Here is a 27,411-nt window from a genome sequence, read left to right on the forward strand (position 1 = left end):
TTTTGTACTAGAAATTATCAACTATTAGCTAACATACTTTGAGTATGTGGGTTTTGTTAGTTAATGATTTCTATCAACTTTCAAAAGCCTATAAGAACAACTGTGAACATCCATAAGATGTCTTTCATCACAGACTGAGAATGATGGGATCACTAATTCTCTTTACTCACAAATAAAGTCAGTTTTCATCTCAGAATTATGGCTCAGAGATTTCTATTTCTTACACAATCCATTCACAGTTGATCGTTGTTCTTTATTGCTTTATTGCATATAAAATACTCCTGATTCTGCTCACTTCACTTTGCATTATTTCATATATCTTTCCAGGTTGTTTGTGACCACTGTATTCATAATTTCTTATGGCACAATAGTATTCCATTACATTCATATACAACAGCTTGTTTAGCCATTCCCCAAGATGAACATCACTTTAATGTCCAATTCTTTGCCAGTACAAAAAGAGTTGTTATAGATATTTTTGTACAAGTAGAACCTTTCCCCCTATCTTTGATCTCTTTGGGATATAGACCTAGTACTGGTATTGCTGGATCAAAAGATTTGGACAGTTTTATGGCCCTTTGAGTATGATTCCAAATTGCTCTCCAGAATAGTTGTATCAATTCATAGCTCCACCAACAGTATTAGTGTTCTGCATACTTTGGATGGATTTTGTCCCTTTCTTTGCTCATGGTTCCTATCCAGAAAATTTATGAGGATATGTGCATGGCACCCTAAAGTATACTGAAGACAGCTCTACACTTTCAAGTTCAATAGTTCATGTAATTACAGAACAGATCATTATTCTCAGGAGCTGAGAAAAGATTATGTAAATTTTCTCAATATTTTAGTGCTATTTCCTCAGTGCAAGATAACCATTTCACAGTCCTTTAATATAGCCCCTTAATTGTTGTCACTGTCTCCCCCAGGCTCTTCTTACTCTTTGCTTTCTTTAGTTTCTACCAGTTACTGTCTCCACTTTGCACCACATATATCCCTTGAGGATTTGCTATTTTTCTTTGCTGCCCAAAAAACAAAGGGGAAATTACACTGGTACCCATTATAATAGTAGGTTCCTTAGACTTGTAGACAGATTGTAGATTTAGAGAATAGAAGGGACCTCAGAGACCATCAATTCCTACTCCCTCACTGTATAATTGAGTACACTGAGGCACCTCAGGAACAGTAAGTGACTTTCCAATGTCATGCCCATCTGAGGCACGAGATGGACACAGAGTTCCTCCAGCTTCAAAGTCAAGATGGTTTCTATCGTACTACATTGTCTCGTTTAGTCCAGCCTCTCATCCCATGTAGGAATGTTTTCTACAATGACCTTGAGAGAGGGTCAGTCTCTACTTACTGTAATTTTCAAGTTGAATTAAGTTATCATTGTTATTCCGAAGGTTGTCACATAGTGCTTTTAATTCCATTACTTTTTTATTTATGATAATTAGTTTAGGGGCAGAATTCTACAAGGGGTGGTTGGGAAGATGAGCAATTATTTTCCTCCTCTTCCCATCAAGGAGATGAGATTTGCTCCTACTCCCTCATACATCTTCTTCCCCACACTTAGACTGACCTTTCCTTATTTTTCCCCCTACCATAGCTGACCTAAATATTCATTTTACTCTTTTTTCTACTATGTGAAAATACTGCAATATTAAAATTGAAAAACCATTCAGAGCAGTAGGATTCCTTTGGAATCAGAGACCCTAGGCCCCAAGTTTGTCATTTACCAATAATGAAATCTTGGACAAATGTCCTGGGTTTTAGGGTACTGGCAAGATCAATCAACCAAGAAGCATTTATCATGGACCCTTTACTCCATGCCTTTGTAATAGGCACTGTAGGGAGAAAGAAATAGAATAGTCCCTGCCTTCAAGCAGCTTCTTGTCTGACTGTGGCAAATAAAGGATATATATGTAAATATAATAAGTGTAAGGTTAAAACTAGATATTTAAGATATGGTTGCCAGAAACAGGATTTATGCGATTTCAAGTTAAAATAGACCCAAGTCAGGATGATTTTTATGGAAGTTTATTTACAATTAGGAAGGTTGAAGGTAGGGAAATTGAGAGAGAGAAACTCTGGCCAGGACTAGAGGCCTGGACCAGGTAAGAATTTAGAGGCCCCCCAGAGGGCACAGAGGTTAATTAAACAAGGCTTCTGGCCACAAGGCCTTTTACAATTAGAGAGGCAAGAGAGGCCTCCCTGAGGGTAGAGCCTCCAGAAACACCAAGGAAGGAGAAAGGAAGTCAGTCTAACTTACCCACGTGACAATTCAGAGGGAAGCTGCCTGAGGTCTGGCCAGAGATCCTTCTACACCAAGTTCAAAGCGCCAACTGCCTCCACAGGAAGTTACCATCATATTTGAAAGATAGCATCTTTCATCACTTCCTGCATCCACCTCCAATTTCAGGTGGACAAATGGCAGCCTCAAAACTGTTTTGGACTGCCTTGTTCTTGATTTGTTACTTATTGTCACCTGTGGGTAACAGACCTCTTCCTCCCCACTTAATTGGGTGGGGTGACATTATTTTTTTGATGGCTAGAGTCTAAACGATGAATGAGAATGAGCTAATTACATTTACATAACCTCCCTGATGATTCTTGGGAGCCTAGTCACCCCAAGTAATCACTTAACATAATCATCTTGTACCCACAAAGGTCTTCTAACTACAATAGTTAGAGATAAGAGGGGAATGGAAGAGAGAGAACGAAAAACCAATGTTTTGCTAGGCGCATTGACAAAAAAAAAAACAATTGGGGGCAGTCCCCTATTGGCATAAAATTTATATTCAAAGTAACTGTTCAAACCCCGTCAGTTCAATCAATTGTACCCCAAAGTTCATTCTGGATCTCTTGAGGAAATGTAAATTCTTCAGGCATCTTTCTGCAAACAGTTCATTCTCTGGATTAAGGAGTCAGCAAGCTTCTTTCCCTGAGAATTTTTTCTCCAACAAAAAATTAAATCTTGGATTTTATAAAAATACATAAGCAAATATAAAATATATCCAAATTAATTGAAACAGTATTGCTTAGTGGAAGAGAGCCAGCCTGAGACAGGAAGGCCTGGTCATGTCCTTTTCTGACATTTACTTATTTCCTGACCCTGGACAAGTCAATTAAATTCTCTGTGCTTGAGACAACTCTCTAAGATTCTAAGTTGGAGATCTAGATGGGTAGGGGGAGTTTCCTCACTGAACGTCCCTACATCAGTGAAATTACAGGCTCAATCAAAACAATACAAAGTAAGTATAAAGGATATTAGGTGTGAGAGGCACTAGGAGTGGGGAAGTTAGGAAGGACTTCAGGTGGGAGGTAGAGCTTGAGCTGAGTTTTGAAAGAAACTATAGCTACCTAGAAGCAGAGGTGAGGAGGAAGAGCTTTCCAAGTGACGGATAAGAGACACCCATAAGCAGAGAAGGATGTTATATGAGGTTAACAGTAAACAAGCCATGGTTGTCTACCTGCCAAGAATTATATTAACATAATTATAAAACACTTTTCACAAAAATAAAGTAAGATCTAAACAACTGGAAAAATGTTAATTGCTTAGGTTGATACAGTCAATATAAAAAAAATGAATGCCAATCTTAACAAAATTAATCTACTTATTCAGTGCTAAAACAATCAAATTGCTCAAGAATTATTTTATAGAACTCAAAAAAATAACAATAAAATTCTAATGGAAGGACGAAGATTCAAGAATGTCAAGGAATTCAATGAAAAAAAATGTGAAAGAAGGTAGCTTAGGAGAACCAGACCTCAAATTGTATTACAAAGCTTTAATCATCAAAACAATCTGGTAAAGGCTAAGAAATAGAGCAGTAGATCAGTAGAGTGGCTTAGCTACTCAATACATAGTAGTAAATGACCATAGTTATTTAGTGTTTGATAAACTCAAAGATCCCAGCTTTTGGAATAAGAATTCACTATTTGATTTTTAAAAACTGGTGGGGAAACTGGAAAAAGGTATGGCAGAGACTGAGTGTAGACCAATGTCTCACACCCTTCACCAAGATAAGGTTAAAATGGATACATGATTTAGACACAAAGGGTACTAGCATTAGTAAATTAGAGGAGCATAGTATAGTCTCTCTGTCAAATCTATGGATAACGGAAGACTTTATGAACAAACAAGACTTAGAAAGCATTATAAGATGTAAAAAGGATAACTTTGATTATATTAAACTAAAAAATTTTGCACAAACAAAACCAATGCAACCAAGATTAGAAGAAAAGGAGAAAGATAGGGGAAAATTTTTCACAGCAAATATCTCTGATAAAGACCTCATTTCTCAAATATATACAATATACATGAGTTCAATATATTTTATTTATATATAAAGTTATATATATAGTTATATATAAATATAAAGTTAAATATAAATATATACATCAGTATGTATCTCAACTATGTACAATATATATTTCTCAAATATATACAATATACATGAGCTAAATTTATAAGAATACAAATCATTCCCCAATTGATAAATGATCAAAAGATATGAATAAGCAATTTTCAGATAAAGAAATCAAGACTATATGTAAGCACATGAAAAAATGCTCTAAAGCACTCTTGATTAGAGAAATGTAAATTAAAGCAACCCTGAAGCATCATCTCATACCTATCAGATTGGATAATATCACAGAAATGGAAAATAATAAATATTGGAGGGGGCAAAATTGGTAATGTGGCAAAATTGGGAAACTAATGCACTATTAGTGGAGTTCTGAACTGATCCAACCATTCTGGAGAGAGCAATTCAGAACTATGCACAAATAATTCTAAAATTGTGCATACCCTATGATTCAGCAATATCACTACTAGGACTGAATCCCAAAGATATTTTTAAGAAAGAGGGAAAGGCCCTTTTTGTACGAAAATATTTATAGTAGCTCTTCTCATGGTGGCAAAGAATTGGAAATTGAGGGAGTGTCTTTCCATTGGGGAATAGCTAAAAAAGCTGTGATATATGATTGTAATGGAATACTATTGTGCTCTATGAAATGATGTGAAGGATGATTTAAGAAAAGCCTGGAAAGATTTACATAAACTGATGTAAAGTGAAGTGAGCAGAATCGGGAGAACATTGTATGCAATGTCAGCAATATTATATGACGAACATTTATTCATTTATTTATTTATTTATTTATTTTACATTTTTAAACCCTTAACTTCTGTGTATTGGCTCATAGATGGAAGAGTGGTAAGGGTGGGTATTGGGGGTCAAGTGACTTGCTCAGGGTCACACAGCTGGGAAGTGTCTGAGGCCTGATTTGAACCTAGGACCTCCCATCTCTAGGCCTGGCTCTCAATGCACTGAGCTACCCAGCTGCCCCTATGATGAACATTTATGAATTACTTAGCTATATGTAGCACAATACAGTGATCCAAGAAAATCCTTAAGGACTCATGATGAAAAAATGTTATCAGCCTATGAAGAAAGAATTGCTGGAGCCTAAACACAGACTGACATATTATTTTTCACTTTATTTCATTTGTTTGGGTTCTCTTTCATAAAATGACTAATATAGAAAGATGTTTTATACTGTGACACATGTAAAATCTATATCAGATTGCTTGCTGTTTCGGGGAGTGGGGACAGAAGGGAGAGGGTGAGAATTTGGCTCAAAGTTAAAAAATGAAAGTAAAAAATTGTTTTCTCATGTAATCTAGGGAAAAATAAAACATGAGTCAATAATTTAAAAAAAACACAGTAAGCTAGCCAATTTGGTGAGAACATAAAGTGTATGAAGAGGGGCAGCTAGGTAGCACAGTGAATAGAGCACCAGGCCTGGAGTCACTAAAACCTAGGTTCAAATCTGTCCTCAGACACTTCTTAGCTGTGTGACTCTGGACAAGTCACTAAACCACCCCCACCCTCCTACTTAGCTCTTGAGGATCTTCTGTCTTAGAACTGACACTGAGACAGAAAGTGAGGGTTTAGGGGGGGAAAAGTATATGAAGGAGAGATTTTTATTTAACCCTTGGGGAAACAGTACACTATTGGATCTTATTTAGCCAGGGAATGACATCATCAGACCTGTACTTTAAGATATATCCTTTTGGTACCTTATGGGGAATAGACTGGAACGGAGAGATTTGAGGCAGAGAAATCAGTAGTCTGAGAGGTGACAGGATGGTGGCTGTGTGAATGGAGAGAAAGGGAGAAATGTGAGAGATGTGAAAGTAGAATCAACAAGAAAGCTCCACTTTCTTGGAATCATCTGATATCTCTTTCCTAGACATATTTATTTCGCAAGCCCTTTCTAAAAGGCACAGAATTTAAACAAGCCACTTGTGGCAGGTCTGAGCGAGGAGCATTATTAGCAACGTAGTTTCCTAGGTGTTAAGTTTGCAAAGCATTTCTCAGATTATTGATGCTAAGTGTGAAAAATGCTCCTCCATACCCACATACTATACTGCTCTCCTTCCACTCATTCATTGTAATCACACCCTCCTTTGTTGTGGTCTTCCCGGGAGATGATTATAGCGAGAGAAAAGCGGGGTGTAAAACTAATAGAACACTGCAAGAGCCTGGAGCAGGAACCCGGGGACCACCTGTCAAGCTGGAGCTTTGTCTCTCGAAGCCAGCGGCACCTACAGAGCAGTTTGGGGAGGTGCCTAGGGAGGGGCTCCAGCGAGCTTTGTTCTCTGAACTTTCGGCTAAACCAATGAGCAGGGCGCCAGGTGGCGAAATCACTCCGTATCCTAGTGTGAGCGCGGAGCACTGGGCCGGAGGCGCGCACGCAGTTCTGGGGTTTGCGGGGAGCGGAGAGGTCTATGGGGAAGTATAGCGCGCGAGGTTAGAGAAGACACTTCTACGCGCAGCGTGGAGTGGGAGCTGCCCCGGGTGCTAGGCGGAGCGCTAGTCTGCCCTCAGCCCATAATCTGGCTCCGGGAGCTCACGGGCGCCAGCCAGCCAATAGTCGAGTCTGAACCTCGCCAAGAGCTTCTAGGCAGTGGCAGCTGCAAACACAACAACGGCAGTACCGAGAGTAGCCCAGGCTTCCCGCCCGAAGCGCGTGCTCAGACACCGACTGGGAACAAAAGAAGTTGGGATGAGACTGGGGAGTTAGCAAAAGGAAAGTGAAAGCCCGGATAGGCGCCTCCAGGCTGTGGCTGGGTGAGAAACGGAGCGCCCGACCGACAGTTCCCCAGACTCGGCTGAGCGTCATGAGCCCGGGAGTGCAGAATTCTGCGCCGGGTCTCCAAGTCTAGCTTTCCGGGGCCGCCGTCCTCGTGGGGGCCAGCTCCGCAGCCATGGCCATAGCCCACCTGGCTACGGAGTACGTGTTCTCGGATTTCCTGCTCAAGGAGCCCTCTGAGCCCAAATTCAAGGGTTTGCGCTTGGAGCTGGCTGTGGATAAGATGGTCACTTGCATCGCTGTGGGGCTCCCCCTGCTCCTCATCTCGCTGGCCTTCGCTCAGGAGATCTCCATCGGTAAAGATGCCCGGGGAGAGGGGTGGGGCCTGGGGGTGAGGGTGGGGATGGGCAGGGTTGAGCCGAGAAAGGGAGGAGCCCGAAGTGCTCCTTCGGCTTTATCTGGGCTGGTTTTAAGGTCTAAAGTCTTTCTTGGCCTTATGAGTTATTTTACCACGCCCTAAGGTCGATGTGAGTGCTCTTGGCAATTCTTTGTAGTTGCGGTTTGAGAGTGTTTTGGTTGGTTTAAAGATTTAATGCACGTTTTGTAAAAATACTTCACTTTGCCAAATTGCTTCTTAAGTGCAATTTACAATAATTTACAAGGGAACCGTTAACAAACCTTGCGGTGTCAAAAACAATGCTAAGGCTCTAGCGAAACAAAAATAAAAGCCAGTCAAGTCTTACTCTCAGGGAGCTTACATTCTACCAAGAGGATATAATGTTCACACACACACACACACACATAAAAGATATATAAAATAAAGTGTTGGAGAGGCACTGACTTAGACTGAAGCCTGTATTGCAAAGTCAGCTGCAGGATATTTCTAACCCTGGGGGCGGGCTATATACTTCTTCATTTCCTAACAACACACACTTATATATATATATAGTACATCGCTCATGAAAAATCTGTGAGGGGAAGAAGTGTAAATGTCGTCTCGGTTTTAGAGCTAAAGCAATTAAAATTAAGGAGCTTTTTCAGTAGCAAAGAACAGCGGTAGAGCCAGGATTTGAACTTAGATCTTTAAGTTACAGTACTCTTAGGGTTACACAGTGGCTCTAGGACAATTGTAATATTTTGGATTCAAGTTGCAGCATTGGCCAAAGTGTTTTTCCAGAATTCAGTAGAGTAATGTAAAATGAATTTGATAAAATTCCTTGAAAATAATTTTTGATAGGGCAATGTTAATCAATACTAATACCTTTTTTTTTTTAAAATAATAGGCTCTCATTCATGAACACTAGAGGATTAGAGGATTTGGAATTGACTTTTTTTTTTTTTTTAACCTTTACCTTCTGTTTTAGAATCAGTACTAAGTCTCAGAGCAGTAAGAGCCGGGCATTTGGGGTTGAGTGACTTGCCCAGGGTCACACAGCTAGGAAGTGACTGAACCCAGGACTTCCCTTTTCCAGGCCTGGCTCTCTATATCCTGAGCCACCTAGCTACCCCTTGAAAGACTATTTAAAAGGCAGTGGTGACTCTCAATCAGCAAGCGTTTATAAAGTGTCTGCTATGTTCTTGGCACCTTGTTATGTGGTTCAATGGGAATACCTGAATGAAAAATCTTTTATGCTTACTATGCTATACACCATCTAGACTGGATAAAAGATAATCATCTTTATCTCATTTGATCCTGACAACAACTGTATGAGGTGGGAAGGTAGCTACAATGCAAAGGGCATTGGTGTGGAAGTCAGAGAACTTAATTTCTGGTGCTTATTACCTGAATGAGATCTAGCTTCCACAATAAAAACTGAGGTTTGGACTTGGTGGACACAATGGACCCAGATATTCCTTCTAGCTCTAAATCTGTGATTCCAAGGTATTCATTTAAAATTTAAATTATCAAATTAATCACGTGTTTAAGTGAGGAGCTGTTAAGGCTCCCACTGTAAATATGAAAAATAAAAGAAAGCCTTTTCCATCATGACAGACTGTGAATTGAACCTCATATCACTGATCCATTCAGATCCAGGATTGAGTAGTGGATTGAACTCTGAACTCGAAGTCAGTAAGATTTGGGTTCAAATTCCACCTCAGATATTTACTGGCTGTGTAACCCTGGGACAAATCACTTTAACCTTGTAGAACCCTAGGCAACTTTCTAAAACTCCCTAGACTTGGAGAGGTAGAAGTAGGAATACAGCGAGAAGGAACTGATTGTGCTGGTGGGTAGGTGGGGGCAAAGAGGGGGAAGAGAGGATGAAAAAAGAGATAAATGAGCCTTGAGAACTTGGGCAAAGGGTTTACCTCTTGACAGAAATTTTAGCCAAGTCCTGCCCCACTTCTCTTCCTATAGAAATGGGCTTTTTGAATAGTTGTGTTTTTTTCCCCCTCCCACTCCCAAAGAACTTGAAATCTGTGAGAAAAAGGTGCACATTAGTACAGTGAAGGAAAGTTTGCCAAGTTGTGCTGTATTCCATAGTCAGGGCAGGGCCTAGAACATTTGCTTGGTCTTGCCCTGATGCAGGGCCAGCCCTGTTAATAATAAGCATCAGGAACAGAAATGTCCTTGGGTTACCTGCTAACTGACAGTTATTTTAGCTTTCAAGTTGGGGCTGGAAGGATTTTTATTTTTATTTTTTTGCTTAGTCAGATTGATTTTTTGAAATGTGTGAAGCAACAAAAAATATCTTTTTGGATGGATTAAATTACTCACACTTTGCCCTTCTGATAAGTTTGTCGGTTAGGTATGTGGGACAAAGGGACACTTATTGAGGGTTGCAGGGACAAAGAATGTAGAAGTTGGTTTTTTTCTCCCCCAAATAAATTGGAAGTTCCTTGAAGGCAGAGGCAGGTGACTAGAGAGAGCATTTATTAAGTGTTTGCTATGTTCTGTGTACTGTGCACAGAGATGAAGTAGTTATGGATCGGTATGAAATTTAAGTATTTGAGCACCAAATTTTGTGATTACCATCTATTTGTTTTAGGAATGCAGTAATGAACACTCAAGGTTATATATAGCACTCTAAACTTTACAAAAATGCTTTCCCCACAAGAAGCCCATGAAGTAGATTGTACAAGTATATGTCAGGAGCAGCTAGGTGACCCAGTGTATAGAGAGCCAGGCCTGGAGTTAGGAGAACCTGAGTTCATCTGTGACCTCAGATACTTCCTACCTCTGTGACCCGAGGCAAGTCACTTAATCCCAGGTACTTAGTTTTTAACCATTCTTTTGCCTTAGAATTGATGTTTAGTAATCAATTTTAAGACAGAAGGTGAGGATTTAAAAAAAAAAAAGTACCACATTTCAGGTCTCCAGTAGATCTGTGATCTCTTATATGGGCATTCCTGGAAGTGATTCTTGGAACCTGCTCTCATGGAGACCTGATTATTAAATTTTCAATGTAAGCATTTACATCTCAGAAGTACAGATAAGGGCTTAATTTATTGTTTTGTTGATTGTCTAGATTTAGAAAGTGGTGGAGAAAAGGTTATTATGCAAATTAATCTTTTAAGTATGTCCTGCATGTTTTGGAGGGCTAAAAGGTAAAGTTTTACCAAAATATCCTTGGTCCACTACTCACTCCAGTAATGCAGATACATCCAATCCATGTCTGCCCATCCAGTAGGATTCTTATCCATGGCCTCCATAAAGGATCTACCTATTATTGTTTAAGCCCTTCCTGAAGGTCTTTTAATACTTAATGGGTACTGTTGTTTATCATAATTGACCCTTTGTGATTCCCTCACTCTCCATGCATGAATAGTCCACTTTTCTTTTCTTTTCTTTTTTTTTAAAAATACTTTCTGTCCTAGCAACAATTCCAAGGCAGAGTCAGGGCTAGGCAAATAGAAGTCAGATTTGAACCCAGGTCCTCTCAACTCCAGACCTGGTGCTCCATGCACTGTGCTACTGAGCTACACCCATCACTTTTCCTTTCTTTTCTTTCTTCCTTCCTTCCTTCCTTCCTTCCTTCCTTCCTTCCTTTTTTTTTTCAAAAGGAAGTTTAATAATAGCATAGAAAGGATATTTAGCAGGAATACAGAACTTAGTTTTGCTGTCTATCTTCTTTTGCATTTGTATATTTCTTGAATATCTTTTATGCTACCTTTTGTCACATAAATATGCTATAGCTGCTTATGTCTAAGATAGCTAAGGGATAGGTGGCATAATAAAAAAGAAATGAGTCTGGTGTCACAAAAGACCCATCTTCCTGAATTCAAATGTAGCCTCAGATACTTCCCAGCTGTGTGACCTCGGACAAGTCACTTTATCTTATCTGCTTCAGTTTTTTCCTCTATAAAATGAAACAGAGAAGGAAATGGCAAACCACTCCAGTATCTTTGCCAAGAAATCCCCAAATGAGGTTCCAAAGAGTAGGACATGATTGTATAACAGCAACTCGTGCCTACCATTTCTCTCTTGTCTTTTGGGTCTCTTCAATTTTGATTATTTGGAGATTTGTTGTGTTATGTAATTTGCAGCCATATAGCATCTCCAGGGAAATATTGATGTTAAAAATAGGTTTTTGTTTCAATAAATAACTTGGGATCATTGAAAGCATTAAATAATTTCTAACTTGTAATCTAGTTTGCTTTTTTATTCCTGATTAATATAGATCTAATTCATTGTCTGCACACAATGCTTATCTAAGATACTGTGAAGGGTTAAATTTTGGGGTAGGAGTTTGAACAAAAGTCAAGAGAGCAGTTTGGTAAAACACAAAACAATTAGTTTATTTTGAGGAAAGTTCAGATAGGAAATAGAAAGGAGGGAAGTGAGAGAACTCTTATACCTATACCTAAGATACCAATCCTAAAAAAAATTTCTAAAAAAACCCTAACTCTATCTGCCTTCAAGGACAGTGTCTTCTGCCAGGCCAGGCCGGGTCTACCTACCTACTTTGGCTATCTAATAATATACTCACTATCTAACTACCTATCTAAGTTAATCAATAAGCAATAAGCATTAATCACCTTCCACCTCTTAAATCCATTTCTTTTTACCCACTGTCAATTATTTTTCCAGCTGCCAGTTTTTTCTCAGAGACACAGACAGACACCTCTCCTCTTCAGGGGACCCAGAGACAAAAGCCCCTTTCAAAACTGCCAGCAACTTACCTACCAACTCTTAGCCACACCCTCCTAACTGTCATCAACTGACCGCCTGCACAGCACAGGGGCTCTTACTCAGAAATCTTTTTGCTCCCTTGCCTAGAGAAAAAGGGAGAGATTGAGAAAACTCTTAACATATCCCCACCTGAGATCCGTTGGGAGACCAGTCTCCTTAATGGATCTTTCAAACAAAACTCTCCTATATTCTATATTAGAAACAAGAAGAAGTGAAGAGAGAAAGAAAGAAAGCAAAGCAAATCTTGCAAGATGAAAATTTCAAATAATACACAATTACAAATATTTATAGTTACAGAATCACACAATTCTTCTTGTACTCTATAGAAATAAAAACCTATTCTCATTATACTCCACAGAAATAAAAACCTAAAGATATTAATCCAAATTCACCTTATAGTTATTATGTACAAAAAATACAAGGACCTTATATACACATTATATATATATTATATGCCTATAATATATTCCCTGAGGTGGGTGATGATCAACACTTATAACATTTTATAACATTTTACCATTTATGTATCATTTAGTTCATTTTAACTTTTCCTATAAAAGTATATTATAATATCTATAACTTTTTCTATGATCCTATAAAAGTATATTAATAATAATTATTTCTACATAGAAATTCTAAATCCTATAACAACATAAAATATAACAAATTATACACTTACGTATTGAATATTACTATTCTATTTTAAAATTTAAAAAATATATAAGAAAGTCAACCATTTTATTGAATAGCAAGATATAAGTTCAGGAGTTCAATGTCTTTGAAAATAATGTTCAGTTGACTTTGTAGTTTTCTTGATGCATGCAGTTAATCTTTTTCAAGTCTTTGAAAATAATGTCTTTGTAGTCTTCTTGATGCATGTAGTTAATCTTTTTCGATGGCAGGTACTCTTTTCACTTGGGAACAATGGATTCATGATGTCCTTTCTCCTATCTTGATTGCAGTAGGGGTTGTTAAAAGTACTTGATATAGACCTTCCCATGCCAGTTGAGTTGCTCCTGTTTGATGAAAGTTCTTTATATAAATTGTATCTCCGGGATTCAAATCATGAAAAGAAAAGTCTGTAAGTCTAGCTTACACTAAAGCTCCTGATTCATGAAGTTCTTTTATCTTGTTTTGCAGATCTCTTATATATGTAGCAATAGTTGTATCTCCTCCTAACAAAGACATGTATACAGGGTTAAATGATTTTGCATGAATAGGTGGATGATCAAACAGCATCTCAAATGGTGAGATATGTAGTTTTCCCCTTGGTCTACTTTGCAAATAGAATAATGCTAATGGTAGAGCATCAGGCCATTTCAAATGAGTCTCAATGCATAGTTTGCCTATCATTGTCTTTAATTCCCAGTTCTTTCTCTCTACTTGTCCTGAACTCTGTGGGTGATATGGCACATGAAATTTTGGTGTTATACCTAGGCATGAATTTATTTATGCTAAAACTGAATATGTAAAATGTATTCCCCTGTCTGAATCAATTCTCGCTGGAAACCCAAATCAAGGTATTATTTCTTTTAATAATATTTTGGCTACAAATGCTGATGTGGTTCTTGCAGTTGGAAATGATTCCAGCCATCTTGTTAGCTGGTCTATTATAACTAATCAAAATTTGTAAAGTCCAGCTTTTGGCATTGCTGTAAAGTCAATTTGGAGATGTTCAAATGGTGTGTGGGCTAAACGATGTCCTCCAAACGCTTTTCCTCGAAAGCTGTGTTGGTTATAGGCTTGGTAAGTTGCACAAGCTACACGTACTTTTGAGGTGATGTTTCTATCCATACTTTCTTTACTGAATCTACAATGCCTTGTGTTCCAAAATGACCATTTTTATGGACAGATTGGCAAATTTGTTGATAAAAAGTTATAGGGGAAAAAAAGTTCTAGGAAGTATTGGTTTTCCTTTTGATACCACCCATACACCATTAATTTGTTTAGCCTTAAAGTTTTATTTCCATTTTTAACCTCTTTTTCATTATATTCCAGGTATAAATCTGATTGATTAATGATTGTTGAATTTAAAATCAATTCAGGGCCTTCTATAACAGTGAATTTTGCAGCAACATCTGCTTGGTGGTTTCCTTTCAAAACAAAGTTAGTTCCACCTGTGTAGGCAGAGCAATGTACAATAGCCAGGGTTTCAGGAAGCTGTAGAGCTGCAAGAACTTCATTTATAATTTTTGCACTTGCGATGGTTTTTGCCAGCTGATGTTAATAAACCTCTTTGAAACCAGAGTACCCACAGCATAACATATTCTAAAGGCATATTTTGAATCAGTTTATATTGTTGCCTTTTTGTTTCTTGCAATTACACAGCAATGTTTTAACAGTATTAATCCTACACTTTGTACACTTAGATTTGATGGAAGTGAAGCTGACCACAGAATTGCAAATTCTGTGACTACAGCTGCTCAAGTGTAATGTATACCATCTTTCATAAAGGAAGAACCATTTCTAAACAAAATTAGATCTGCATTTTCTAACAGAGTGTTTAGGAGATTTTCATGAGGTTTTTCTGCCATAGACACTAATGATTCACAAGTATGCAATGGTTCACCTGTGATTGGTAAATCTGGAAGCAATGTAGCAGGGTTGAGTGTTGTGCACCATTTTAAAGTGATGTTTTCATTGCCTAACAAAGTTATTTCATGTCTTGTAAGCCTTTGGTCTGAGAATGCCTGTGTTATATATCTTAGCATTAATGTTTCTACTTCATGTGGGCACATTATTGTTAATGGACATCCCAACACCAAGTCAGCAGATTTTATTACTAGTAGAGCTGTTGCAGCAACATCTCTGAGACATGGTGGTGCTCCAGAAGCTATTGGGTCTGATTGAGCTGAATAACATGCAATAGGATGCTGAAAAAGTCCTAAACCTTGTGTTAACACACCTGAGGCTACATGCATTCATGTACATGCAGATTGAATGTTTTTTTTTGTAATCTGGGATGTCTAGAGCAGAGGCAGATAAAATTGCCTACTTTAATTTAATAAGTAGCTAGGTGTTCTGCATCCAACTTAAGTGGCTCAGTGACAACATCCTTTGCAAATACTATAAGAGCTTTGGTGATTTCTCCATAGCAAGGACTCCATTGTCTGCAAAAACTCATAGTTCCCAAAATTGCTCTCAATTGTCTTTTAATGGATGGAGCACATAATTTTTGGATATCTTCAATATGTTTAGGAGAAATGAAATGCAAACCTTCAGATAAAACAAATTGTAAATACTCCACTTTTGGGAGACACCACTGAACCTTTGATTTTGAGATTTTGTGTCCTCTTTTATATAACTCCAACAGGAGATATTTGCTATCTTCTTGGCATGCTTTATCATTTGGAAAGGCTAAGAGCAAATCATCCACAAAATGTATTAAACAGCTCTCCTTAAACTCAATATTTGCCAAATCTTATGTCAAAATTTTGGAAAATAAAGTTGGACTTTCTCTGTAACCTTGAGGCATGCAGCACTATGATAATGACACCCTTTCCATGTGAATGCAGATATGTTTCAGGAATCTTCTTGGATGAGTATTGAAAAAAGGGCAGAGCACAGATCTATTACTGTGAAATATTTAGAGGTGCTAGGAATAGAGGAAATAATAGTTGATGGAATTGGAACAACAGGATGTCTTTTGATAACGTGATTATTAATAGCCCTTAAATCTTGAACAAATCTGTACACTAGTTTCCCATTTTTATCTAATTTCAATTTTTAATAGGCAAAATAGGTGTATTGTAGTCAGGTCTGCAGGAGATTATTATTTTCTATTTGATTAAAGAATTTATCACTGGGGTAATTCCCTTGATTGCTTCTTTTGATAATGGATATTGTGAAATAGTTGGAGGTGGACCACCTCTTATTCTAATTTGAACCGGAACCACTGATTTAAGCAGGCCTACATCAGTAGAAGATGTAGCCCAGAGGGATTTGGGTATATCTGTTTGTATTTTGAAAGTTGGAGTTTTATCCACCTTCTGATTATCTAAAAAGAGTACTGGAAACAAATTTAGAGATTCTTCAGGTAGTTCTAATGTAATATTGCCATTTTGAGTACATATTATCATGGCTCTTAATTTGTACAACAGATGTCTCCCTAATAAATTCATAGAGGAGTTAGGCATTAAAAGGAACAAATACTCCACAGATAAAGTTCCCACAGACAGCATTTGTGGTGAAAGCTTTTGGACTTCTAAAGGTGTTCTGGACACTCTGATAACACTAACAGAGCCAGTGAAATTAAATTAGGATCAGGTGTACTCATTAGCACAGAGCTTGATACCCCAATATCTAGAAGACAATCATATAATGTATTCTCTACTTTCAATGTCACATGTGGTTTGTTGCTATCTAGGGGAGAATGGACTCGGATGACTGGTGAAATTATATCTGTGTCTGGAAAATCAAATGTTTTCACTATTTGATTCCAGAGTCCTTTCTCTCCTGGCAAACCTTCATAAAGGTCCATGTGCACCCCACTGAGATTCCTCTTGTTGAGGAAGATTTACATTTTGGCTAGGACATGGATGTGCCCCATTACAGATATATTGTAACAAGTCATTTGCCTCATTTTGGTTACTGTTTCTATCATTCCCATAGTTTTCAAAATTTTTATTTTGGAAATTGTTTCTATTATTATTAATTCTAAAATAGTTGTTGTTCCTAGAATAGTTATTCCTAAAGTTCCCACTATTATTCCTAAAATTGCTGAATATTTTATTCCAGCATCTGTAATTTATCATCATGTCTCCTTTTTCCACAGAAGTAACAAGTTGGTCTCTGGTTTGTATATTCTCTTTGGGTTGTATATTCTTGGACCAGAGCCACAGCTAACCCAAAATTAGCATCTTCTTTTCAAGCCTTTTAATTTTTCCCTTTAAAACTTTTATCTCTTTTCTTAATGCATCCATCAAATCACTATCATCAGCATCTTTCATTTAATTCCCATTATAAACATAAACTACTACTCTCCTTAATTCATTAAGGTCCATATTCACTGCCTTCTCAATTGTCTAATGTCTCTTTCTCTGGTCAAATCTATGTCTATGTATCTTCCTCCCAGTTCTATAAGTTTGTCCATGAATTGTGAGGGATTTTCTCCTATTTCTTGTTTTAGCTTTTCAAATTTTGTCCAAGTACCAGGTCTATCTGAAGAAGCTCTCATTACATTAAAAACTGCCTCCCTAGCTTAGCACAATCTTGCATAGTTCCTTTCATTGTTGAAGTCCCAATGAAGGTTATTCTCATGCCAGTGAATAGCACCCCACTCCTCATTAGTAATCTGGGTAACTTTATCCTTTTACTTTTTAGTTAAGTAACTGATTTAGAAAATATTCAAAATCAATCCAGTTTGGATCAAATCGATAGCATATAGTTTCTAGCTTTTTTATCACAGCTTTGGGATCCTCCTCAAAAGAAGGAATGCTGCGCTTAAATCCCTCCATATCCTGAGGGGTAAGTGGTCTGTGGTGCCTAATAGTTACTAACTCTTTCTTCTTTGCATTAAAAGTTGGTACTTCTCTTAAAGGGAGTAGGCTAGGGTTAGTATCTTCTTTTGGTTTTTAGTTTTAGCTGCCTTGGTGGAAGAATTAGAAACAGTAGGAGAGGCAGGTCGGGTCATACAAGAGATAGTTTCATTTTGTTGTGTTATAGTTTTAGCCATTTGAGAGATGCTATCTTCAAGTTGAGTAACTTTAGAGATAGTTTTATTTTGTTGGCCAATAGTTTTAGTCAATTAAGAGATACATCTTCAATTTTAGAGAGTTTCATTTTAGTGAGCAATAGTTTTAGTCAATTGAGAGATGCAGTCCTCAAGATATACAACTCTAGTCTCCATTAATCTCTCTTTTAGTTGTTTCCTTTTCTTAGTAAGGATTAAACAAAATACTTGATACAGTAGGTACCCTTGAAACAATGTGGACAGCACAAATACTCCCATAAGAGGTACAAACAGGAAATAATAAGAAATTGTGAGATTTAAAATCTCCATGAAGGTCCTAGGAATTGGAAGTTGCCTGAGGTAACTTAGCACCACCTCCTTTACTATACTTTATATATACACACACTGTACCATAATATCTAGCACCATGCTTATACCTCTACTTGTTCCAATTATTGATATGGAATAGAAGATTAATAGATTAATCAAACTCCTAGCTGGCTCACCAGGCTATGAAGGATTAAATTTTGGGGTAGGAGTTTGAACAAAAGTCAGGAGAGCAGTTTGGTAAAACACAAAACAATTAGTTTATTTTGAGGAAAGTTCAGATAGGAAATAGAAAGGAGGGAAGTGAAAGAACTTTTATACCTATACCTAAGATCCCAATCCTAACTAAAATTTTCTTTAAAAAACCCTAAATCTATCTGCCTTCAAGGGCAGTGTCTTTTGCCAGGCCAGGACTGGCCTATCTACCTACTCTGTCTATCTAATAATATACCCACTATCTAACTACCTATTATGAAAGGGAATTCTTGGTTCTCTTTGAGTTCACACTTGTGAGAAGGGAATCCTTTGTTTTATTTTCCTAAGTTGAAGTTAAAACTTTGACAATAACTTAAGTATCCCTACTTAGTACCTCACGAGATTGTGAGGACAAGATTAGCTCTCTTTTGTCTACCTTTTGATTGAATCAACACAAGCTTGAACTAGGTGGAAGAGCTCACAAACCACTTAGAGAGTTCATACCTTACTTGATGCTCAGTGAAAACAAGCCAGAAACTTGAGTTCACACACTCAGAAAGGTGTGATTCCAAAGGTGAGAACTCAGACAATTTGGAAGCTGTGATTGGCCCTTGTGAAAAGGGGCAGGGACAGGAAACCACCATAAAAGCCATGAAGGCAGGCTGGTTAAGGAATCTAGTGAAGGAGGCTAGTAGAGAGTGAACTCCAAGAAGAGAGTCACTCCAAGAAAGAGAAAGTAAACTCCAAGAAGGAAATTGGCTTCAAGAAGAAGGCACAATGAAGAAAGTAGGCCTCAGGAGTCCCTTCAGCTCCAGTCATTGTCTTGAGTGAGTGGATAGCTGGTTTTCCCTTCCTGTCTTCTGGAGAGAGTTTGGTTCTGATTGAAGGTTAACAATCCCTGGCTGAGCCAAGTACTGGAACAATATTTAGTTAGATAGGTTAATGTCTTTTTCTATCCTTTTGCATTTCTCTACTTTCACCTTTTTTTATAAATAAAAGATTTATAATTTTCATATATGTAGCCAAACCATTAATTTTAACACTTATACTATCTAAGTTAATCAATAAGCATTAATCACCTTCCACCTCCTTGAATCCATTTCTCTTTACCCACTGTCAATTATTTTTCCAACTGCCAGTTTTTTTTCTCAGAGACACAGACAGACACCTCTCCTCTTCAAGGGACCCAGAGACAAAAGCCCCTTTCAAACTGCCAGCAACTCACCTACCAACTCTCAGCCATACCCTCCTAACTGTCACCAAGTGACAGGCTGCATAGTAGGGGGTTCTCTTACTCAGAAATCTTTTTGCTCCCTTGCCTCCTAAAGAGAAAAAGGGAGAAATTAAGAAAACTCTCTTAACAATACAGGACAGTTAATTAAATGGACCACCCACCCAGCTGCATTCTTCATCAATATTTTTTTTACCTGTATATATTGATGTATTGAATGAGTCAATGGGTAAAGGGAAAAACACTTAGTATGTGTACATGTACTTTGCTAAGTAGTAGGGATGCAAATACAAACATATACCACAGTCTTTGTCCTCTAAGAGCTTATATTCAAAGAAGACAGCAGATAGATAATGAGGTGTGGTAGCCAGAGAGGAGAGTTATTAAGAGGAAAGTAAGTGTAAATTATAATTAGAGGGGCAACTGGGTAGCTCAGTGGATTGAGAGCCAGACCTAGAGATGGGAGGTCCTAGGTTCAAATCCGGCCTCAGACATTTCCCAGCTGTGTGACCCTGAGCAAGTCACTTGACCCCCATTGCCTACCCTTACCACTCTTCCACCTATAAGTCAATACACAGAAGTTAAGGGTTTAAAATAAAAAAAAAATTAAAAAAAATTATCATTAGAATCATAGGTCAATTGATTGACTTGTCCTTACTGGGAAAAGTAATGATGTGAGAGAGTTGGACAGGTAGCTGTTAAAGTCCCTTCCAATTCTCAAACTAGGATTCTGTGATCCATAAAGTTCCTTCCCAGTCTAAAATTAGGATCCCATAGTTAGGTATGTCCATTCAAGGTTGGATATTATACACACGCACACACACATACATATGTGTAAATATTGTGTAAAATATATCAGAATATATTGCATACCTGTGTGTATGTATGTGCATATAACACATATATACACATATATAAATTCTATATGTATATTAGTTCCCTTCATGCATGTACTATGTATATGAAAAGTAAGATGTTATGCTATCTGTATGGGGAGATACAGAGACAAAGAAAGCAGAGACAGAGACAGACAGAAGAGAAACAGAGAACAAGAGTGTCTTGGGGAGATGAGAGTTGGACTTTAGGAATAGCTTACACTAGATTGCTTGACTAGAATTTCTAAAGGGGACTAATGTAAATTAAAGTTGACAAGATAGCTTGAATCAAGATTGGAGAGGTCTTAAAATTCCAGGAGAAGGAATCATGTAGTTACATAGAGAGTCTCTGAAGACATTTGACCAGAGAATGATTTGGGCTGCTCGAATTGAATGCAGGGAGTCCTGCTAGAATCCTAGAATAAGGTTTAGAACTGGAAGGCATCTTAAGACAATCTATTCCAACTCCAGTCCCCACATTTTTGTAATCAATCAGTCAACATGCATTCATTAAACACCTATTTATTGGGCCAGCTGGGTAGCTCAGTGTATTGAGAGTCAGGCCTAGAGATGGGAGGTCCCAGGTTCAAATCTGGCCTCAGACACTTTCCAGCTATGTGACCCTGGGCAAGCCACTTGACTCCCATTGCCCACCCTTACCACTCTTCCACCAAGGAGCCAATACACAGAAGTTAAGGGTTTAAAAAAACAAACAAACAAACAAACAAAAAAACAAAACATCTATTATTTGAGCAGCGCCATGCTAGGTATTGGTGATACCTACATAAAAGTGAAACAGCCCCTGCCTTCAAAAAGCTCAGATTATGTTGAGGTGTGTGTATGAAGTCAACAGTTGCTCAAAGCCCAGAAAAGAGTTTCTGTCACATCAAAATCCTTGGCACTGTCAAATGGTTCAACACGAGAGATGGATATGATTTTCCTCCTAGTGGAAAAACATTAAAGATGACCATTTGCTTTGCTGTTGCACAGCAAGGACTATTGGGCTCTCCCCTCCAATTCACAGTTATTTCCTACTGTTAGAATATTAGCTTAGGAGAGCAGGGGATGTTTTGCTTTTGTATTTGTAGCCTTGCTTAATAAAATGCTTGTTAATCTGTGACTTAATAAATGCCTATTCATTCATTCACTCAAGTACAAGTAACATTAGACTGTAACAAGTTACATTAAAATATAAGCTTCTTAACAGGGTCTGTGGTGGTTTTTGGTTTGTTTTTTTTTTTCTTTCTTTGTAACCCTAGTACTTAGCACATTGCGTCATATATAGTCATATTTAGCACTCAAGGGATGCTTGTTGACTTAATGACTTAATAAATTTTTTTTCATTCATTTATGTACATATAGGTTTATATGAAATAGTTGCATGGTGATTGGGAGAGGGTGAGTACTAGAAAAAAGTAAGAATAAAAAAGAGCGTTTATTAAGCAGTTTACAAATATCTCATTTTATCTTTACAACATTCTTTTGAGACAGGCGCTATTATTATCCTCATTTGAAGAAACTAAAGCAAACAGGTTAAGCTAAGTGTATAGGGATCACACACCTAGTAAATGTTTGAAACCAGGTTTGTACTCATGTTTTCCTTACTCCAGGCCCACATCTAGCTCTCTATCCACCAAACTGCTGCTAGTGGCTGGGAGAATTAGGAAAGGCCTGGAATTGAATCTTGAAGAAGGCCAAGGATTTCCAAGTGGCTGGGATGTAAAGGGGAAGCATTTCCCTTTCAGGGACTAGCTAGCGCAAAAGCTTAAAGATGGGAAATGGGGTATCATGTTTGAGCAATAGTAAGAAAGCCAGTTTGTACTGTAGAGTTCAGGAAGGGGCATAATTCTATAATAAGGCTAAAAAGTTGGGTTTGAACCAGATTGTAAAGGGCTTTAAATACCACACACAGAAAACTCAGGCCCAAAGAGGCTAAGAATCTTGCTAAATGTGAATGAATTGATGGGATTTAGAACAGAAAGTGTTTAATTTTGGGAACTGAGTGAACAATACTGACTATCTTATGACTCAATACTGGAGTTAGCTTAGTTTCTATTCATTTATGGATCTTGTTCAATTGTGAGAAAACTTCATTCAGTTGCAGAAACTAGAGGAAAAAAAATCATTGTGTTGTTTGTTTTTTTTTTAAACCAAGTCCTTTGTGACTGGGAAGCTGGACTACCTCTCCCTGCTGCCTAGAGACTCATAAACCCACATCCAAACCAAAGATTGATGCAAGGAGTTTTCTCACAATTCTATATCTCAGGAGACCCTTATGTCTTATCGTCTTAATGAAAACTGGCCCCATAATCAATCAGTTTTGTTTCCATGTTCTTTTGATTGACAACTAATCTCCTGATTTTAGGGGATTGTACCTATTTACTCTTTTCCTTCTTTAATCTTTCCTCCAATTAAAAATCAGATTACTTAATTTTGTATCTGGTTAATTGTTTTCTTTTAATTAATTGGTCTTCTTTGATTAATTATTTTTAATGTATAAAAATCTTCTCTCCCTCCATATTTGGGGTCCAGCCCAAGCTGAGGAGGTCTGATCCCAATTTGTCATGCAATTGTCATATATTGCTTAATAAATTGATATGCTTGGAAGACCAAACTTTTGATTACTTAGTTATTTCAACTTTCAAACACCACAAATGACATATAGATACTAGCAGAGTAAGGACTCAAATTCAGATCTTCTGGCTGTAAATTCAGGGATCTTTCCACTGCATTACTCAGCTAGCTCAAAGTAGTTAGATGAGCATAGTTGCCAGGTATTCTAGGAAAGTGTGCCAACCAGACTAGAATAGGAACATTTTTGCCTCAGATTTCCAAGTTCTGTAATTGTCTTGTTTGTTTTCTTATACTTTAACTTAGCTAGTGAAGGTTTTTTTTAAGGTAAATAAAACTGGAACTTTGTGTTAGGTAGGCAAAAAAAAAAAAAAAAAAGAAGATGCCCATGACTAGCTTGGTTCAGGAAAGTTGGGGCAGGAATAGAATCCTAGAGCCTTGCTCATATTTTGGAAAAGACCATGGTAATCTATGAATCATAAACTTTTTTTAAACAAAAGAAATAAATTACATTGAAATACAGTTACCAAAATATTTTTAAAAAGAAGTTTATGGATCCTAGGTTAAGAAGTCCTATTCTAGTGTGACCCCGTTCTAGCTCTAACCCTTATCCCTGTTCTGCACCCCCCTTACCTTGATAGAGACCAACTACTATGTCTGCCTTCTTATGGATGGTCATGTAAGAGGGAAAAAGTGGTTTTTTGGTTGGATATTAATATTTAAACATGTGGTCACCAAGAATTGAAATAATCTCAATTCTAAAATGATTTTAGTAATTTATTTACAAAATATAGGAGAGAGAGTGGAAGCAGAGAGGTGAGAAGAGGGTAGAGTAAGAGATCTATCTTAAAGGACAATACTCCTGCAGGGCTCCAGAGGTCCCAGCCTGAGAGCCTAAAAGTCAATTACAAGAGGTTTAACCATGAGGGCTTCTTCCAATCAAGGGAGCCTCTGGGAGGCTAGTACCTCCAGGGAGGCTAAGGTAGTCAGCCTTCTTCACTCGCCACATGTAGTTCTAAGGGAAAGATTTAAGAACAGTCTCACCAAGGTCTCAGGGTTCCAGGTCTCTGGTCCAGCAAGGAGTGTCTCCAACTTGAGCTCCAACTCCAGGAAAATGAACAAGAAGAGCTCCTTCAGGTCCAAGACATGAACAAGAAGAGAGCTACTGGGGGGCAACTGGGTAGCTTAGTGGAGTGAGAGTCAGGCCTAGAGACAGGAGGTCCTAGGTTCAAACCCGGCCTCAGCCACTTCCCAGCTGTGTGACCCTGGGCAAGTCACTTGACCCCCATTGCCCACCCTTACCAATCTTCCACCTATGAGACAATACATCGAAGTACAAGGGTTTAAAAAAAAAAAGAAGAGAGCTACTGGAAGTTGTCACTCCCTTTTAAAGGCCCTTCTTTCACATCACTTCTTGTGCCTTCCTTCTAGTTTACGTGTCCAATCACAACAGACACTTTGCTTAGGACTCCCCAGTGGGCAGTTAGTCAATTCTGATTCGTCACCCGCTCTTGCATACGTGGGTCACAGACCTCCCCACTTGTGAATCAAGTGGTAGTGTTTACAACTTTAGTGATTAAATCTAAGCAAGGTAGATTTAAGCTCATTATCACAGTCATCAGAATGTTTGTTGAGTCTTTGGCTACTCCTGAATATTCAGTCTCAGGTAGAATACCATCTTCTGGTTCAGACTAGGACAGAAAACCAGTTTCATATCTTCTTGCCAATCCTGCTGGATAGAGGCAGAAGTGAGACTCATGAGGCTTTATCCTTACCTTCTTTCTTAGAATTGATAACTAAGTATTGGTTCCAAGGCAGAAGAGCAGTAAGGGCAAGGCAATTGTGGTCAAGTGACTTGCCCAGTGTCACACAGTTGAAAGTGTCTGAAACCAGATTTGAACCCAGGTCCTTCTGATTCCAGACTTGGCTTTCTATCCACTGAGATACCTTATGGCCCCTGAATCATAGACTTTTAGGATTATCTAGCCCAACTTTCAACCATAAACATGAATCCCCTCTACTGTAACTTGATCATTCATAAATTTGGTAATTCTCTGTTTAAGATGCTCCTTTCCCATAGTGGAAACCAAGAAGCTCTAAGAAAACCAGTTCCTTGTGATGTAGCTTGTTCTGCTTTGGCCTAACTCCAGTTATTAGGAAATGTATTTTTTGTCTGTTTTTTTATATTTCTATCTTTCTATTAATCACTTGGGCTTTTAATGGCCTAGGTCTTTGGAATCAAACTCAAATAGAAATGGGGACTGCTAAAGTATGCATAAGGATCCCAGCAAACACATATTGACTTAGAAAACTACATATTAACATTATCTCTGTTCTATTGTATTTTTCTTTATTATGTCAAATATTTCCCTATTACATTTTAATCTGTTTCTGACTCCAATCTGAGTGGTGCATATTTAATACTTCTGCTCTAGGCAACTCTCAAACAGTACAAGTTGCAAAGAAGGGGAACTTGCTTTGGTAAAGAGAATTCCCTCATCTCATCCTGGAGTTCTCTATACTAATAAAATCATAGGTTCAGGATATCCCAAGCATATATATGTATATGCAAGCATTTATTTGTGCATATGTGTGCATACACATATATGAATGTATATTACCTGTGTACATACATACACATGAGTAACTTTCTCTCCCTTTCTCTTTTACCTTCTGGAATAAAGCAGACCAAATCTAATTCCCCTTTTGCATAGACATTTGAAGATTAAATTTCTCCTGAATCTTCTGCTTCCAGAGGTCTGAGTGGCCAGGCAAGGATAGAAGGATAGGCCATTGAAGAAAGAGAGGTTATAAGCCTAGTGATTCTTGGGTGTGGCTTCTTTTTTTTTCCTGATGAAGCAATCAGCATTTATTGAGGCAAATCTAGTTCTTTGTCTTTTACAGTCCTTATCTAAAAGTTCACTAAATATACATTTAATGATACTCTTTGGAAGTTTACCAGGAATTATAATAAATTTAAAGGCCGGTAATTTGCAGACTCTAAGACATTTGCCCTTCTCCAATCTTCCATTTACCAACAGCATCAATGGTGGCTCAATAATCTCATCTGCCTATTACTTTTTTCTCTCAAATTCTTTCATTTTTTCAATTACATATAAAAAAATTGTTTCTATGATTTTGAAGTTCCAAATTCTCTCCCTCCATCCCTCCCCACCTCCTTGAGAAGGTAAAGCAATTTGATGTAGGTTTTACATATATAGTCGTGCAAAACATATCCATATCGTCATATTTCAAAAGAAAGCATAGACAAAAACCCCAAGAAAAATAAAGTTTTAAGAAGTATTCATTGCTCTGCTTTCATGTTCTATTAGTTCTTTCTCTGGAGGTGAATAGTATTTTTCATCCTAAGTCCTTTGGAATTGTCTTGGATTATGGTATTACTGAGGATAGCCAAGTCATTCACAGTTGATCATTGTACAGTAGTGATGTGGTCTCTTAAAAAGGACAAAGTGCTTCAGTTGTGTGTGAGTTTGTGGTTTGGCTATGAGCACTGGTCTTTTGCTGTCTTGGGATGTTTCTTTATAAGGGAATTATCACTTTTAGGAAGTAGAGAAAATTTAATAGAGATAGGATAGTTTTTAGCAGGGTTTAACCATTGTACTGGTAGAATCCTGGCACTTGAATTCAAGAGAGACCTGGATTAAAATCCTGCCTTTGTTAATTATTAACTCTGTGACCTTGGACTTATCACATGACTTCTCTGTGCCTCAGTTTTTTTTACATGTTAAACAAACATAATGATACCTGTAGTTTTTACCTTCCAGGTTGATTATGAGGATACAATGAGATAGTATATGAAAAGCACATTGTAAAGTTCGATGTATTCTGTAAATGACAGTTGTTAATATCTCCAGTGATTTGCCTTCCTATGGGATATTAAGAAAATAGCCCAGTCAACTGAGAAGTACATTATTGTGAGTAATACTATATTAAAGGATGGAGGTGGATGAGAGGGATAAAAGGAGTCTCACAGTTTCCAGTTTCTTTGATTCTCTGTTCAGGTACAAGACTCAAAATTTAGGGTACCAAGTTTCTGCTGGTGACTATAGTTTCATCTCAGCAATAGAAGAAGATCTGAAGCCTGAGGGGAAATAGCGCACTTCTTGGATCAAGTCAAATATCAGGCATTTATTTCCTTGAAGTTCCAGCTTAAATCCTATTTTACTGGACATCTTCCTCAACCCAAACTCTTAATTTTTGTGCCTTCCCTCAATTAATTGTTTCCTATTTATCCTGTATGCAGCTTGCTATATATATATATATATATATACATATATATATATATATATAT

General features: G+C 37.7%; 1 protein-coding gene across 1 annotated transcript in view; it reads left to right on the forward strand.

Moving 5' to 3' along the window:
• Window positions 1-7,270: 7,270 nt before the first annotated feature.
• The window catches only part of PANX1 (pannexin 1), a 62,762-nt gene continuing 42,621 nt past the window's right edge, over window positions 7,271-27,411 (forward strand). The window contains exon 1 of the mRNA XM_044666225.1: window positions 7,271-7,451. Coding sequence (XP_044522160.1) covers window positions 7,271-7,451 — 181 coding nt within the window. The remainder of the gene's footprint in view (window positions 7,452-27,411) is intronic.

Source organism: Gracilinanus agilis, chromosome 3 (assembly GCF_016433145.1).
Source record: "Gracilinanus agilis isolate LMUSP501 chromosome 3, AgileGrace, whole genome shotgun sequence".
Classification (NCBI taxonomy): Eukaryota; Metazoa; Chordata; class Mammalia; order Didelphimorphia; family Didelphidae; genus Gracilinanus; species Gracilinanus agilis.